General features: G+C 41.4%; 1 protein-coding gene across 1 annotated transcript in view; it reads left to right on the top strand.

The window, feature by feature from the left end:
• Positions 1 to 15,893, top strand: part of LOC133563262 (DNA-binding protein RFX7) — a 38,092-nt gene extending 22,199 nt beyond the window's left edge. Inside the window, exons 6-10 of the mRNA XM_061917290.1 lie at positions 6,053 to 6,173; positions 7,538 to 7,618; positions 7,705 to 7,915; positions 9,812 to 10,107; positions 10,195 to 15,893. Of these exons, the coding sequence (XP_061773274.1) occupies positions 6,053 to 6,173; positions 7,538 to 7,618; positions 7,705 to 7,915; positions 9,812 to 10,107; positions 10,195 to 13,464 (3,979 nt within the window). The 3' untranslated portion in view covers positions 13,465 to 15,893. The remainder of the gene's footprint in view (positions 1 to 6,052; positions 6,174 to 7,537; positions 7,619 to 7,704; positions 7,916 to 9,811; positions 10,108 to 10,194) is intronic.
• Positions 15,894 to 16,881: the final 988 nt, after the last annotated feature.

Genomic DNA, 16,881 nt, shown 5'->3' with positions numbered 1-16,881 from the left:
TAGTTTAAAACATTTGTATGTACGTACAACACTTAAAACCTTTAGTAGATCAGTATGTGGAATTAATTTATGGAATGGATTAAAAGCAAAGAAGTCAAACAAAGTACTAATATGATCCAGTTTTAGAAACTGTTCAAACTCAGCATGTTTACAAAAAACAGAAGAAGAATCCTAAAAAAAAGACTTTAAACTTTATTGAAAAATGTGCTGATATTATTCATCTAATGGTGTGATTTACAACTTATTTAACTATTTACTGAGAAGTTGTATTATATATATTTTTTATGGATTTAAATTGTGTACAAATTGAGAGCAGGAACTGAATGTGTTTGTAATTGCCGTGAAATGGAAAATGGGTAGGATTAAATAAACTCTGCTTCTTCCTACTCCTTTTCGGACACATTGCAGTGAGAAATAGGAAACGTGATGTTACATACTGTATTTGTATTTATGTTCAAAATAAACTTAAATAATTAACATGCTATCAATTTAATTTTGTTTACAGCGTATAGCGCCAGATCACAACAGAAAGCACTTTACATATGGAATAGGTCCAGAACCACGCTCCTTATCTGTTAGGGATGTAACAGTATGAACATTTTATATCACGATTACTCTGACAAGAATTATAGATAGATGAACAGACGACTGATAGATAGTACTTTATTGATTCCTTCAGGAGAGTTCCCTCAGGAAAGAAAATTCCAGCAGCAGTGTACAGAAATGAGAGCGAATTTAAAAAGTAAAAAGTAAATAATAAGGGTATAAGTTGAAATAAAATAGAAAATATAATAATAAGAATACGGATTAAAAAAAAGCGATAATAAGAATAAAAATATAACAGTAAAAATAAAAATATAACAAGATAAACTAGGCAGTAGTGATAATGATATGAAAATGTTTTGCACTGTTTTTTGTTGTTTTGTTTGTAATCATCACACTATTGTTGAATGTGCTCAAAAAGTAATAGGGAAAAATGTTTAATTCGGCTTGTATTCATGTAAACATTTTAGTATTTAATGGTGTTAGCTAGCGATTAGTCGTGCTAGCTAGCAATCACCACGTTAGCTTTCTTCTCCAGGAAAATTAGCAATATCACTTGTCCATGAGTTTACCAAATTGCGGCTATCCATCATAGTTTTGCGATTTTTTTTTGTCATTGGCCCCTTGGCATATTGCAGATACAAAATGTAAAAAAAAAAAAAAAAATCTGCAAATAATAATACAAAGCTTTGTCTGGTGACCACTGCCTTAGTGGTTGTTTAACTGCTCGGTAGCTAATGGCACATAATTCAACAGGTGAAAAGGAATCAAGACTTTTTGCGTAATAGAATTATAATCGATAGTTAGGAATTAGTCGATTTTGTCAATTTTCTGGTTGATTAATAATTTTTTGGAAGCAATTTAGGCAACATAGAGTGCAGTTTTGGGTTGTCACCAGCAGAGGCACTGTTGCTTCAGTATTACCTTGTTTGCACTTTAAAGAAAGATAACATGACATCAACTATTTGCATATTGAGGTACATTCATCCAATACCTGGGGCAGAATTAATTAAACAAATACGTACACTAATATATGCTACATTTAAAGGTGCCATATGTAATAATTTTATGTCAAGTCATCATTAAAGGGGAACATTATCACCAAACCTATGCAAGCGTCAATATATACCTTGATGTTGCAGAAAAAAGACCATGTATTTTTTTAACCGATTTCCGAACTCTAAATGGGTGAATTTTGGCAAATTAAACACCTTTCTGTTTATCGGTGTTTTAGCGATTACGTCAGAACGTGACGTCACCGAGGTAACACACCCGCCATATTCATTTTCACATTACAAACACCGGGTCTCAGCTCTGTTATTTTCCGTTTTTTCGACTATTTTTTGGAACCTTGGAGACATCATGCCTCATCAGTGTGTTGTCGGAGGATGTAACAACACTAACAGGGAGGGATTCAAGTTGCACCACTGGCAAGAAATCTGCCGCCAGACCCCCATTGAATGTACAAGAGTGTCTTCACATTTGACCGGCGATGCTAAGACAGACATGGCACAGAGATGTATGGATAACCTGCAGATGCATTTGCAATGATTAAGTCAACGAAATCACAAAGGTGAGTTTTGTTGATGTTGTTGACTTATGTGCTAATCTGACATATTTGGTCACGGCATTACTGCCAGCTAATCGATCCTAACATGCTACGCTAATCGATGCTAACATGCGATTTACGCTAGCTGTATGTACATTTGAAACTAGATACCCACATTTAATGCGAAACAAACACTTACCAATCGACAGATTTAAGTTGCTCCAGTGTCACAATATGCCAAAGTCCTGATCGTTTGGTCCACACATTTTACCGGCGATGCTAATAAGGCAGCCATGCTATGGGCCACTTCATTAGGTATACCCACGCTATGGCCGAATAGCGTCAATAGCTATTCGCTCAATATCTTCAATTTCGTTTTCGCTATCTGCCTCCATACTGCAACCATCTGTTTCAATACATGCGTAATCTGTTGAATCACTTAAGCCGCTGAAATCCGAGTCTGAATCCGAGCTGATGTCGCTATATCTTGCTGTGGTAACCGCCATGTTGTTTGTATTGGCAGCCCTGTGTGACGTCACAGGGAAATGGATAGTGGTTTCGAAGATAGCGAAAATAAGGCACTTTAAAGCTTTATTTAGGGATATTCCGGGACCGGTAACATTTTGAAAAAAACTTAAAAAAATACAACAAGGGAACTGATTTTTATTGTTTTAACCCTTTTGAAATTGTGATAATGTTCCCCTTTAAATTGCCCTGCTATGTAAAAAGACATTAATAAATCATGTTCTTTTTGTATAATTTATAACTAGAAATTGTACTTCAACCGTGATATGTTCATTTCAAAATTAGATATATAGCCCCCAAATGTTGTTATTGTTTCCATTTCAATGCCCCGCCCTCCACCGTTTGACCAATTAGAAAGTCCGTGAGTGTGCCACTGGTAAAGTTACTAAACATGTCAGACCTTTGTACATCTAAAAGGCCTTGTTACGTTTATCAACTTATTCATGACAAAGCCAGGAAAAAAACGAGGATATGTATCGGGGGATGCTTTTGAAAGATGGAGACGATTGAAGGCGGAGAAGACTTTTTCATCTTCTCCCCTTGTTAACTTCCTCCTTGATAGGTAAGTCGGGCAAATACGTTTCTTATTACTTGTAATAAATGGAAATAGACATTTCGTATGAAACTATATTGTCCAATACAGTTTATGATCTTGTCTAACAAAGCTAGTATGCTCGTGCAACTAATGCTTAGCATGCTAGCCCGGTCAATGACACATCCACATATAGACTAACGGTTGAAATATATGCCCGTTGGCCTGTATGTTGATGTGTCATCCAACTGACAGGGCAAAATCTATTTTTGACAAATAAAACCTATGTGGATATGGGTGGTGTCAGTGCCTCAATATGGTGAAAGGCTGAAGAAATGCGTTCCAATATTAGCACGGCTAATTGCGGTTTATGGTACTGTATGTGCATCAGGCACATATGGGGTGGTATATGCTTGGCACAATATAATGCATTACATGTCATGATTTTCTACTTTGTGTATTGACATGGTAGTAGGCTATATGATTTATGCGTAACGTGGGTTTGCTCATAGAATGGCACTCTGCACTGACAGATGGTGATGTGCGTACATGGAAGAGAATGCAGTGCGATAGGTTGGATGCAACATGAAAGGCCTATGCGACATAATATATTATAAATTATTATCTATTATATATTTTGATTGTTGCCCGTGCGGGCAAACTAGACATTTTAGCAGGGTTATGCCAACAATCTGTCCCGACTCCTGATTAAAATATTGCTTCTCAACTTTACAAATACATTTGGCTAAGCGACATCAGTAAATTGCGGCATAACTACTTAGTAAACCACCTTGCAAGAAGCATAAACAAGAGAAACCTACAGAGTAAGACTTGTCGATTGCCTTTTGACGTTCCTTGAAGTACAAACCCCATTTCCATATGAGTTTTGTAAATTGTGTTAGATGTAAATATAAACGAAATACAATGATTTGCAATTCCTTTTCAACCCATATTCAATTGAATGCACTACAAAGACAAGATATTTGATGTTCCATCCATCCATCCATCCATCTTCTTCCGCTTATCCGAGGTCGGGTCGCAGGGGCAACAGCCTAAGCAGGGAAACCCAGACTTCCCTCTCCCCAGCCACTGATGTTCAAAGTCATAAACTTTTCTTTTTTTTTCTTGCAAATAATAATTAACTTAGAATTTCATGGCTGCAACACGTGCCAAAGTAGTTGAAAAAAGGGCATGTTCACCACTGTGTTACATCGCCTTTTCTTTTAACAACACTCAATAAACGTTTGGGAACTGAGGAAACTAATTGTTGAAGCTTTGAAAGTGGAATTCTTTCCCATTCTTGTTTTATGTAGAGTTTCAGTCGTTCAACAGTCGACTGTCGTATTTTACACTTCATAATGTGCCACACATTTTCGATGGGAGACAGGTCTGGACTGCAGGCGGGCCAGGAAAGTACCCGCACTCTTTTTTTACGAAGCCACGCTATTGTATTAGTGCTGAATGTGGCTTGGCATTGTCTTGCTAAAATAAGCAGGGGCGTCCATGAAAAAGACGGTGCTTGGATGGCAGCATATGTTGTTCTGAAACCTGTATGTACCTTTCAGCATTAATGGTTCCTTCACAGATGTGTAAGTTACCTATGCCTTGGACACTAATGCACTCCCATACCATCACAGATACTGGCTTTTGAACTTTGTGTTGATAACAGTCTGGATGGTTTGCGTCCCCTTTGGTCCGGATGACACGATGTTGAATATTTCCGAAAAAAAATTGAAATGTGGACTTGTCAGACCACAGAACACTTGTCCACTTTGCATCAGTCCATCTTAGATGATCTCAGGCCCAGAAAAGCCGGCGGCATTTCTGGATGTTGTTGATAAATGGCTTTCACTTTGCATAGTAGAGCTTTAACTTGCACTTACAGATGTAGCGACAAACTGTATTTAGTGACAGTGGTTTTCTGAAGTATTCCTGAGCCCATGTAGTGATATTCTTTAAAGATTGATGTCGGTTTTTGATACAGTGCCATCTGAGGGATAGAAGGTCACGGTCATTCAATGTTGATTTCCGGCCATGCCGCTAACGTGGAGTGATTTCTCCAGATTCTCTGAACCTTTTGATGATATTATGAACCGTAGATGTTGAAATCCCTAAATTTCTTGCAATCGCACTTTGAGAAATGTTGTTCTTAAACTGTTTGACTATTTGCTCACGGAGTTGTGGACAAAGGGGTGTACCCCCCACCCCCTTCCTTTCTTGTGAAAGACTGAGCATTTTTTTGGAAAGCTCTTTTTATACCCAATCATGGCACACACCTTTTCCCAATTAGCCTGCACACCTGTGGGATGTTCCAAATACGTGTTTGATGAGCATTCCTCAACTTTATCAGTATTTATTGCCACCTTTCCCAACTTCTTTGTCACATGTTGCTGGCAACAATGATGATTTTTTTCCCCCAAAAAATATATGTTAATCAGTTTGAACATCAAATATGTTGTCTTTGTAGCATATTCAACTGAAAATGGGTTGAAAAGGATTTGCAAATCATTGTATTCCGCGATGAGGTGGCGACTTGTCCAGGGTGTACTCCGCCTTCCGCCCGATTGTAGCTGAGGTATTCACCAGCGACCCCAAAGGGAATAAGCGGTAGAAAATGGATGGATGGATGTATTCCGTTTAGATTTACATCTAAATACAATTTCCCAACTCATATTGAAACGGGGTTTGTAGGATTCAAATTCAGGTGCATATCCGTTAACCTCAGTCATGGAGAGTGGGAGGGGACTACATAATTTTGACCATGATTGCAGTTCCATTTCTGGCCACTTTCCTACATATGGCACCTTTTAAATGTATTTGAGATTTTTAAGATAAGTTGTCAGGCCAGGTGAATTGAATTTGTTCAACACCATTGTCTAATGGGTTATTTTTCTGTTTTGCAGGAGCTATTGTGACAATCTCTGCTACAATCCACTCAGTGCAGCAGACTTTGGGAAGATCATGAAGAATGTATTTCCCAACATGAAGGCACGTCGACTTGGAATGCGAGGAAAATCCAAATATCCTTTAAAACCAAACTTAAAAATTTTTTTTTAACTTGCTCTGTCTATTTATTATATTATCATTGCATCAATAACTATCAACGATATTGACACCTTGATTGAATGTATATGTGTTCGAGTGTTGATTCCTATTAATTTTGTTGAAAGACCGCAAGATAAAATCGTTTCATAAACTAGAGAATGCAATATCTACCAAAATTGCGTGTGAATGCAGAAAAGCTGAAACTGAAATGCTAGCAGTTAGCATGCTATCCAGATAGCGTTAGAAAAAATGACTCAACTATTAGTATGTGTCAAATACCAAAATATATGACTCTTAGATTTATACCTGCAAAAATAGCTATAAAAAAAAAAAAAAGATAGCACGGAAATGTCAGCATGCTAAATGTTAGCATGCTCCAAGTATCAAAATATGTGATTGAGGTTTATACCTGCCAAAATAGCTTAAAAAATAGCTTGCTACAGCGTGTGTCAAATATCAAGATCTATGACTGAGGTTTATACCTGCCAAAATAGCTATAAACAAACAAACAAAAAACTAGCATGCTAGCATCAGCATGCTAACATGCGTCAAGTAACAAAATATAGTATTCTGATGTGTATACCTGCAAAAATAATTATAAAAAAAAGCTGCCCTGCATGCTAACATTGGCAAAAAGTATTAGGACTCAGCTTTCGCAGCTTCACAGGTATAATAAGGTTTGGATTTTGTTTGTTTGAAAATTTGTTCCTTCATTTCAAATGGAAAAAAATGACCCACAAAATGTAGAATTCCTGGAAATGTGGGAATGTTTCGAAAATGAAAAAAAAAATGGTAGCGCATGTATCATGAACATTTTGAAAGTGGAGTATAGTAAATGGATGGATTAATGGATGGAGTATAGTTTGAATCAGATTAAAAATGTGGAAGTGGAAGTTGCACTAAAAAGGGTGGAAATTTTTTTAGATTACAATATGTGTGAATCATTCACACAATTAATCAAATATGTCTCCGATTAACAAATATTTGGTTAGGAGCGATAAGTATGAGTGGTTATGTAGTCAAACCATTACTGTTGCCTAGTTGTGCCACTAGAGGGCACTGACGACTTAACAATATTAATGCTCTACTGGAGCTGAAATAAAGCCAAAAGTAAAAAAAATATATATACATATTTAGTTTTATTGCAAGAAAAAAGTGCTTTCTATTTTACCTGATGTATCTTAGGTTACATTTTTTTGTATATCACAGCATGCCTGCAGTACGGAGACAAAGAATGGAGTAGAAACTATTTCACAAAAAGATGTAACAAGATTCAAAGCCTGGCAATGTTTGAAGTTTGAACACACAAAATGTTGTACTAGCCTTAACTCCTTCCTACATATTGTTATAGCGGGTTAAGAAAGAAAGCTTTTGTTCACATGCCATCATTACCTAACCTGGATCTGCAGAAGTCAGGCGATGGGGTACGTTTGTGCTGTATGAAGCGTAAAACTCAACACAGATAATGCATACTGTACCTTCTCACCAATTTACTCCCTGCCCATCTCAGTGTGAACTGATGGAGCCGGCTGGCCAATCTCCGAACGCCGAGGATGAAATGAGGTCCGCAGCCTGCGGTCTGGTGTGTGAGTGGGCTCAAAAGGTCCTGAGTCGTCAGTTTGACAACGTGGAGGATCTAGCACGCTTCCTGCTGGACAGCCACTACATCGGCACCAAGTCCGTGGCTGCGCTCACGGTTATGACGGGAACACCCACGACAGGTAAAGAGGATGACACCTGCTGGTGAGAATGGTGGGGGCCCTAAGCAGAATTTAATTTTAAGGACCCTAAAATGCTCTTTTTTTACTTGTCAAACATTTTGTATTCTTTTTTAATACATTTTAAATGTAATTTTAATCAACATATTGAATGTTGTACACTAAAACAAATTAATGGGAAGGAAATGATTCTACAATGTATGTTTTTATTGCAAAATAAAACATTTCACATAATGAAAACAAAGTTACACACGTTCCTGGCACAACCCCGACTTGGATTTGAACCCTGGATTTCCACACACCAGCACTAACACTGTTTGCCACCGGAGACAACAAAACTCTATAGAGAAATGTAATTGACAGAACAGGAATGGGCTATACATATGTGTGCAGTAAACTTCCATATGAAACACCCTGTCATTCATTCATTAATATTTTACATGTGTTTGTTCACGCTAAACTATTAGGAGGGGCGTCCCTACATACAGTTTGTAAACCTGCAATAATTTATAAGAAACCAGAAAAAAGGAAGAAAAACATTTAAATAGTCCAACACATCAACATCAACAATCACTATTTATCTTTAAAAGGAGAGCTGCTCTTTTGGGGAATTTTGACTATTATTCACAATTCTTAGCCAAGAGAATAACACAAATTTATTTTCTTATGCATTCTAATTTGTATAATTTGGCAAGTACGCATTTGCTCACAATTCAGCTAATGGGAATAATAAATTCCACTCACCGTATAAAGGCCTGTAAAAAAAACGTCCAAAAATACTCAATTTACATGTCATGACCTAAATATTAACCAAGTATTAGTGATATTGTTATGAGCACTAATGCCGAGGAACTAAAATACTTATAGCGATGTAGTAATCACAGAGAGGTAATTATCTTATGCAGCTATTGAAAGACTGAGCTTGTGAGCTGCTGCAGCGCCTCTGAGTTGGTAAAAGTTATTTCTAGATTATATATCATGCCTCTCACTTGTATGTTAGAACGTAGTGGCCATATACCGAAAAGTTGGTCAACTATGACATTTAACTAAGACCCGGAGATCGCGAGAAAGGCGCGAAAAGACACTTGTTTGCACCCACTTTTTTTTTTTTTTTGCCTGCGTGAGGAGTAGGATTATTTCTTCATCTAAATGGAAAGATTTAATCATCCGTTCAGTTGGCATCCCAGGGAGAGCAGACATTGTATAGTAAGTGATTGTTGTATTATGTTTATTATTTATTGTTTTGACTTAGTAATAGTGTTACTTTCTGCATCTGCCTAGCACCCACTTTCCAAAACTTGTAGCTCATTCACCATATGTATTTGCACTCAAAAACATGAAATTCTGAATCATCATTTGTCCCAAAGTAGTCGTTGTTGGCTCTCATGAAGTCTGCCATGATTAGTTTTTGTTGTTGTTGAAAGAAATAGTGAAAGTTGTTATGCGTCTGTGAAATTAGTGTGCTGCTGTATACTTAAAATGAGTAAATTATGTAAATATTACACATTATTATGAATGTACGTGTTACTGTGTTACATACATACTTACAGTGTGTATATAAAATGTTATGGGATGTTTTTTAGAGGGCTTTATAGGTGGAATAGAGTGAATCCCATTACCTCTCTTGCTGGCTGACTTTTGCTCGTGTTTATTTACTAGTTAGAATGCATGAACTAAGGAGAGACATGTGTGCTTGTCTCACATAAAGATTTTGAATGGCAGAATTCCAAAAAAGTGCAGTTCCCCTCTAAATTTAGAAAATATCAAAATCTCGCAGATTTTGAAATAAATGTAATATGCAATAAGGGTTACGTAATTTTAACTGTACTTTGTCCCAATTTGGACATGAAAACCTGCTTTGTTAGCCATTCATTTTTCAATGTTGCCTCTCTTTCCCAGGCATGAAGACACCAACTCCTTCCTCAGCATTTGTGCCCACAGCCGAAGCCAACTCCTTCCATCCCCAGGTGAAGACCCTCCCCTCCCCCTCTGTCGATGCAAAGCAGCAACTGCAGCGGAAGATCCAGAAGAAGCAGCAAGAGCAGAAGCTCCACTCTCCCTTACCCAGCGATGCCCAAGTCAAGCGAACGGAGGTCAGCACCCCTGGCCCAACGATCCCCTGCGGCAGCCCAGCTCTGTTGTCCCCCCAGCCCACTATAGGCATTGTAGTAGCAGCTGTTCCTAGCCCTGTCACGGTATGTACCATTAAGAAGAAAGCTTACCTATTCTACCTGTGCACACGAAGGTGACTCAATGTGTTTCTGTTGTTGCTGTTCACCCAGGTTCAAAGAAGCAGGCAGCTAATGACCTCGCCGAGCCCTGTCGGGACAACTGAGGGGAAAGTGTTGCCTGTCAACTTCCAAGTGGTCACACAATCACTCAAGCAGTCCCCCAAAACCCCACAAAATATCCCAGCTAGTCCTGTGGCAGTACGGCACGGCACCCGGTACGCTCAAATCCTGCCCAAGCCCTCCGCCACGAGTGCCATCACACTTCGTTCCCCTCCCACTTTGCTCATCACCAACAGCCCCATAAAAACTGTGATGCCCAATCCCCACGTCAGCTCGGTCAATGTGGTCAAGATGGCCATTGCCTTGGCCCCCAGCAGCAGCAGTAACAGCAGCAGCACCGCCATGCGCCCCACCTCTGCCGGGATGGGCACGATATCTGCCTTAGATGAGTCCCAGCAGTCACTCAGTGTGCCGATGACTTCTGCAGTCAAAGCCGGGGCCTTCAGTTTGACATCATCCAATGAGGCCACCAAGGGTGTGGCTGACAACAACGACAACGGTGTGGAGAAAACTGGCACTGCGGCCGCTGAGGAGCGATTGACAAAGTTACGGGCTATTAGTGAGCCCAGCTTCTCTGTTAAGTGTTTGCCAGGACTGAACAACAAGGTCTCAAGGTTAAAGAGCGACTCCACATCCCCGCCCACCTCTGTAACTGCAGCTGGAATCCAGGACAGCAATAACAGTAATTGCCATGACAGCACCTTTTACTTGACTGTTGATAATCACAAATCGCATGGCAACGTGTCATCTATCAGTATTCCTGCTTCAAAGGACCCTTGTTCAGATGTTAAAAGTCCCAGGAAGCGCACAGGCCCTAGTGCTGAGTCCCATATAATTCCTGTGAAGAGAGTTTTTATATCTCAGCAGTCAATGGCTGTATCTGACAATCCCCAACCTGGAATGAGCGCAGCAGTAAAGAGGATCCCACGACCAGGAACTCCAGCCAGACCTGAGAGCGCACCCTGCAAAGTGACTGTGAAACACACTTCTGTCGGCCCCACGCAGATCCTGGCGCTCTCCGACTCGCCCATCACGCACACCGAGGGCGCCCTGACTCTTGTCAAACCGCAGGCCTTGTTGGTAAAACGGGAAGCACGTTCACTCAGTGCCGACACTAGCAGCGCAGTCGCCAGAACGTCCGACCAGGTCTTGTTACAGCAGATCACGGTGGACACACGAGCCAACTCAGGACCACAGGTTGCCTCTGTGATGAGTGAACTGAAGAGCACAATATGGGAGGAAGGTCAGCTTGATGAGCTTCGCAAGCAGGCGTTCGCTCAGCAGATACCAGCAGAACACAAGCAAGCCACAACAGACCAGATTTCGATCATTGCCCAACCCTCTGAAACCCCAGGACAACTTGCTCTCGCACAGGAGATGGTCGACTTTTCCGGGTCTCAGCCGAGCATGGACTACTTCCCGTTCAACGACGACGACATGACACAGGACAGCATCGTGGAGGAGCTCGTCCAGATGGAGGAGCAGATGAAGCTGAAAGTTTTGTTTGGCAGCTGCGTGGACGCTTCTCTTCAAAGCCAGCCGGCCGGCAACCAAGCATCCGTGCTCAATGCTCAGCAAGCAGGCTCTTCTTTTTACCACTCTGCCCACAGCAGCACCACGCCAGTCCAAACTCCCACCCCGACTCCCACGCCAACCCCGACACCGACCCCTACCTCTGAGATGACCCTTGGCCACAGCCTGACGAGAGAGAGCCCCTGCTCCCGCATGGCTCCCATCACTCCTGTGGACGGAGCGTTGGGACGCCACACACCCATCAGCACCCCTCTGTCCAACTGCAGCAGCAGCGTCCCCCCGAGCCCGGTGGAGTGCAGAAACCCTTTTGCGTTCACGCCCATCAACTCCAGCATCACCGGTTATCATGACGCCAGTATTGTCTCCAGCAGCCCCGTCAAGCCAATGCAAAGGCCAATGGCGACTCACCCTGACAAGGCCAAACTGGAGTGGATCAACAACCGTTACAACAGCAATTCAGGAGGTCCGTTGTCCAACCACAGCATCGGTATCCTGCCCAGCTACCAAGATCTGGTTGATGACCAGTTTCGTAAACCGCATGCATTTGCAATTCCTGGCCAGTCCTTTCAACCCCAGTCGAGGTCAGACTCAGCACATTTTGGTCGTTTGACGCCTATCTCCCCTGTGCAGCAGCAAGTAACTGGCGTGACCACACCTACTAAACAGGAGAGCTTTGCTGTGCCCGCACCGTTAGACAACAAGGCGTCAACGTCATCGGCATCCAGTACTTTCCGTTGCCGGAGTGTCAGCCCCGCCGTGCGCCAGAGGCACTTCAGCGGAAACACCGGGCCTCAGACGACCACCACTGATACCTCCACCACCACACAGACGGTCGCCTCACCTTTTAACTCGCCCATCACCTCCGAAGTGCTCAGCAACCTGTCCAGCAGCCAGACGGTCAGCACTGTCCACAGCATGGTCCAACGCAGCCAGTCTGTGCCTCTGAACATCATGATGCAAAGCGAGATGCTGCCCGTGCAGGGTCAGACTAACACCGCCAAAATTAGCAACGTCCTTCTCAGCAAGATGGAGGCGGACGGGGACGATTCTGTCCGAGGCCTGGGGATAAACAACCTTCCCTCTAACTACACGGCACGCATGAACCTCACACAGATTCTGGAGACAACCCCGGCCTTCACGGTGGGAACGCAGCACCAGACGCCGCTGCCGGTCAGCTCCAGCCCAGCCGCCTTCCAACTGCAGCAGCACGGCTACCTCGCCACCGCCAGTGGGGACCACGTGAGCTTCTCCACTGCGGACAGCCAAGCACAAGAGGGCGCCGGTGAGCCAGACCAGCAACAGCAGGAGCTACCTGTGCAGACCCAGCCGCCGCTCCTCCTCCAGAGCACACAGCAGCAGGAAGCGGAGGACGAGCAGCAGCAGCTGGACTTCAACAACACTGTCAAGGACTTGCTGGGGGACGACACCCTCAACCCCAGCTCTCAATTGGTGGGCCAGGTGGCCTCAGAACTCAACGCCGTGGCGTCCGACTTTTCAAACGACATCCGACTGACCACAGATCTGTCCAGTAGCATCACTGACTTTAACACGTTGGACCACAATCTGCTGTTTGACCCCAACCAGCAGCAGGAACAATATGAAGACTCAACACTGGAAGAACTGAAGAACGACCCTCTTTTTCAGCAGATATGCAGTGATACTGTGAACTCCGGCTTTGACTGGCTGGAGAGCAAAGACCAGCCCACAACAGTAGAGATGCTCGGCTGATCTGAACTTGTATTCTCTACCACTTCTGCTCTTTGTCGTTTGTTGGTTTGGTGCGTAACTTAACTAGTATATCCGTTTTGACAACGACAGTTTGTCGGGATTTGTCTGGACTTTGCCGTTTGTTCTGTTTTTATAAGTGCCAGGCTTACCAGAAAATCTCCCCCCCACTCGCTGATGTTAACCTTCTCTCCTCTTCCCCCCCCACCCCCTCAGTCATGACTCCCTCCTTGTGTACAATCAAGACATGATAGCGGGGAGAATTTGCTGTGTCAGCATGCAGTTACCAAGATGTGTGAGCCATTAGGAGAAACACGAATCTTCCATGTTAGAAGCTGTCAATAATGCAATATTGAACAAACACGTCAAGGTTGTGCACAACAGGAAAACAAATACTTTCCGTGCGTGCACTTAACCAAATGTAGATAACCATAAGGCGGAAGTGTAGGTTGCTGGACGTTGGCCTGCCATATCAAATTACTAAAAAGGGTAGCAAACGGGGCTGCCAGGTGCTGAATTTATGACGTTTTCTTTCTACTTTATCACAAAATCAGTGGAGAACTGATTGACGCCTGAGCATTTCTTTCTTAAACTTGTACTGTTGAATATCTTGGAATAGGATTTATTTCAGGCCACTTGTCGAACTAAACATTGAAAGGAATCAACAACTGGCTGCCTTATTCCTTCAGTCCAAGGCCTTACACCATCTCTGGAGAGACTGTATATAGCGAAATGTTCAAATAAAAGCGTCTTATCATGGCAGCTGTTCTGTCATCTGGTTCGGCTGCAGTAGAGAAGCATCTATTTTGTACAGGCTTAGAGCAATTTGCTATACGGTTGTTTCATGACAGAACCCATGGCAGGCACGCTTTACGTCACGAGAGCTTTTTTTTTTTTTGTTATTCTGTTTTGGCACGTTGGGGGACAAAAAATGGTGTGGAGAAGGCTTAGCTACTTAATCAGCGTTCATTGACGTCAACTTGAATGAAATGTGCGATCCAGCCTTATTTCCATGCCAAAGACTTAGAAAAATGATTTTGTTATTATTACACATTGTCACTCCCAGTAAGTAAAATGATTAAGCTACATCAATTCTATGTACAGTATGTATATTAAGGAAGTGGTCACAGTCCAATAGGTAACCACGGACCTGCAAAAAGCATGTTGAAACTATCATGTGACACAGTAGGAGGCTTACTTGCATTTTTGGCAATTGTCAATGTTGTACAAGTCATGTTCATGCTCCATTTGTAAATAGGATAGCTACATAGAGATTTGATGTATCCGGACACTACAGTATATTATGGCCATTATTATAGCTAAGTATGTGTCATTTAAAAGAGACATAAAAAAAAAAAAAAGCTTAACAGTCGTAGTCAGCAAGATACTGTATGTTGTGTGTTACATTTCTGGCTTAGCGTGTCGTAAAAGTAATGCTGTCTGGTCTTCGCTTGCTGATTTTATTTGACTTTTTCGAGGAGAAGCAGAGGGTGCTTTTAGCAGGACAAGAAAAAAAACACAATACTGATAGCTTGTTGCCAACTCTTTTGTTTTTGTGACAAAGCCTTTCAGCAGACACTGGATTTAAAAACAACAACAAACTTTGGAGGTTCAACATTATTGCACTAAATTTTTACGACACGCCTTTTGCCATGTCTTAATGGACAAATGTAATGATGGACGCCCGCAACATAAAAAAAAATATTTTTTATGACAAGGGGAGTAAGGAAAATAAAGTGTCAGAAAATGACTAATTGTCTTGTAGCAAAATGTGCATTAATCTCAGTGAGATACACATTTCTTACACGTTCTCATACATGAGAATATGAAGCGTTGAGTATAGGGGGGTAAAAAAGTTCAAGAGTAACCTTTAAAAACCTACATGCTCCTTGTGTTATAAATGATTGTACGCACGCATGTGTGATGTCTTCTGTTGTACTTTATATATATATTCTCGGTGACCACTGTCTGCTGTGATGTGGGCAGGTTCTGTTAACCAGACGGGCAGTGCCAGTTTTGTCAGCTACTTCTGTTGTTTGCTGTTTACTAAGTTAACTTTGTTCTCTCGTTTTATGTTGATTTTACTTCCTGAAAGACATTTTCTTGTGTGTGTTTTTTTTTTTTACATATAAAGGCACTGATGTTTGAATTCTAATGAAGGAAACACACCTATTTTGAGCTCCATCAAGCAGTAATTTCCCCTTTGACTGACCCAGAACCAACTCTGTTTGACTATTTTATTCATTTCTACCAGTGGAAGAGAAAAAAATACCCTCCTCTGTGATGTTGTCTAGTGTACTGCTTAATGTACAGTTGCTTGTTAATATTGCAAACGCGTCGTTTCTTTTTCTTTTTTTTTTCAATGGAAAGTACTCACTGGTGAGATTTTTAAAGTGGTTTTAAAAGCCAATAAACTTTTTTTAAAGAATGCACTATATTGTTTTGATTGATCTTTGTTATTGGTGCAAGTCATGGTGTGAAACTCAGGACCCAGGGGCGAGGTCTGGCCCGCCACATAATTTTATGTAGCCTGGAAATAACATGCGTCAATAAAGTACTTTATTTTTTATTACTAAATGTACAAAACCCAAAACCAGTGAAGTTGGCACGTTTTGTAATTTTGTAAAAACAAAACAGAATACAATGATTTGCAAATCACTTTCAACCTGTATTCAATTGAATAGAATGCAAAGACAAGATACTTAACGTTCAAACTGGAACATTTTATTTTTGCAAATATTAGGTAAATTGGAATTTGATGCCTGCAACATGTTTAAAAAAAGCTGGCAAATGTGGCAAAAAAGACTAAGGGATGCTCATCAAACACTTATTTGGAACATCCCACAGGTGAACAGGCTAATTGGGAACAGGTGGGTGCCACGATTGGGTGTAAAGCAGCTTCCATGAAATGCTCAGTCATTTGCAAACAAAGATGGGACGAGGGTCACCACTTTGTGAACAAATGTGAGAGCAAATTGTTTTAGAACAACATTTTGCAACAAACTATTGCAAGGAATATAGGGATTTTACCATTTACGGTCTGTGATATCATCAAAAGGTTAGAGAATCAGGAGAAATCACTGCGCGTAAGCAACAAAGCTGGAAACCAACATTGAATCCCCGTGACCTTCGATCCCTCTGGCGGTACTGCATCAAAAAGCGACATCAGTGTGTAAAGGATATCACCACGTGGGCTCAGGACCACTTCAGAAAACCAATTGTTAGTAACTACAGTTTGTCGCTACATCTGTAAGTGCAAGTTAAAACTGCTATGCAAAGCGAAAGCCATTGATGGAAAGATAGCCTGATGCAAAGTGGAAAAGTGTTCTGTGGTCTGAAGAGTCCACATCTCAAATTGTTTTTGGAACCTGTGGACGTCGTGTCCTCCAGAACAAAGAGGAAAAGAACCATACGGATTGT

This window comes from Nerophis ophidion, linkage group LG12 (genome assembly GCF_033978795.1).
Source record: "Nerophis ophidion isolate RoL-2023_Sa linkage group LG12, RoL_Noph_v1.0, whole genome shotgun sequence".
NCBI lineage: Eukaryota > Metazoa > Chordata > Actinopteri > Syngnathiformes > Syngnathidae > Nerophis > Nerophis ophidion.
This window is presented reverse-complemented; position numbering and strand designations above follow the sequence as displayed.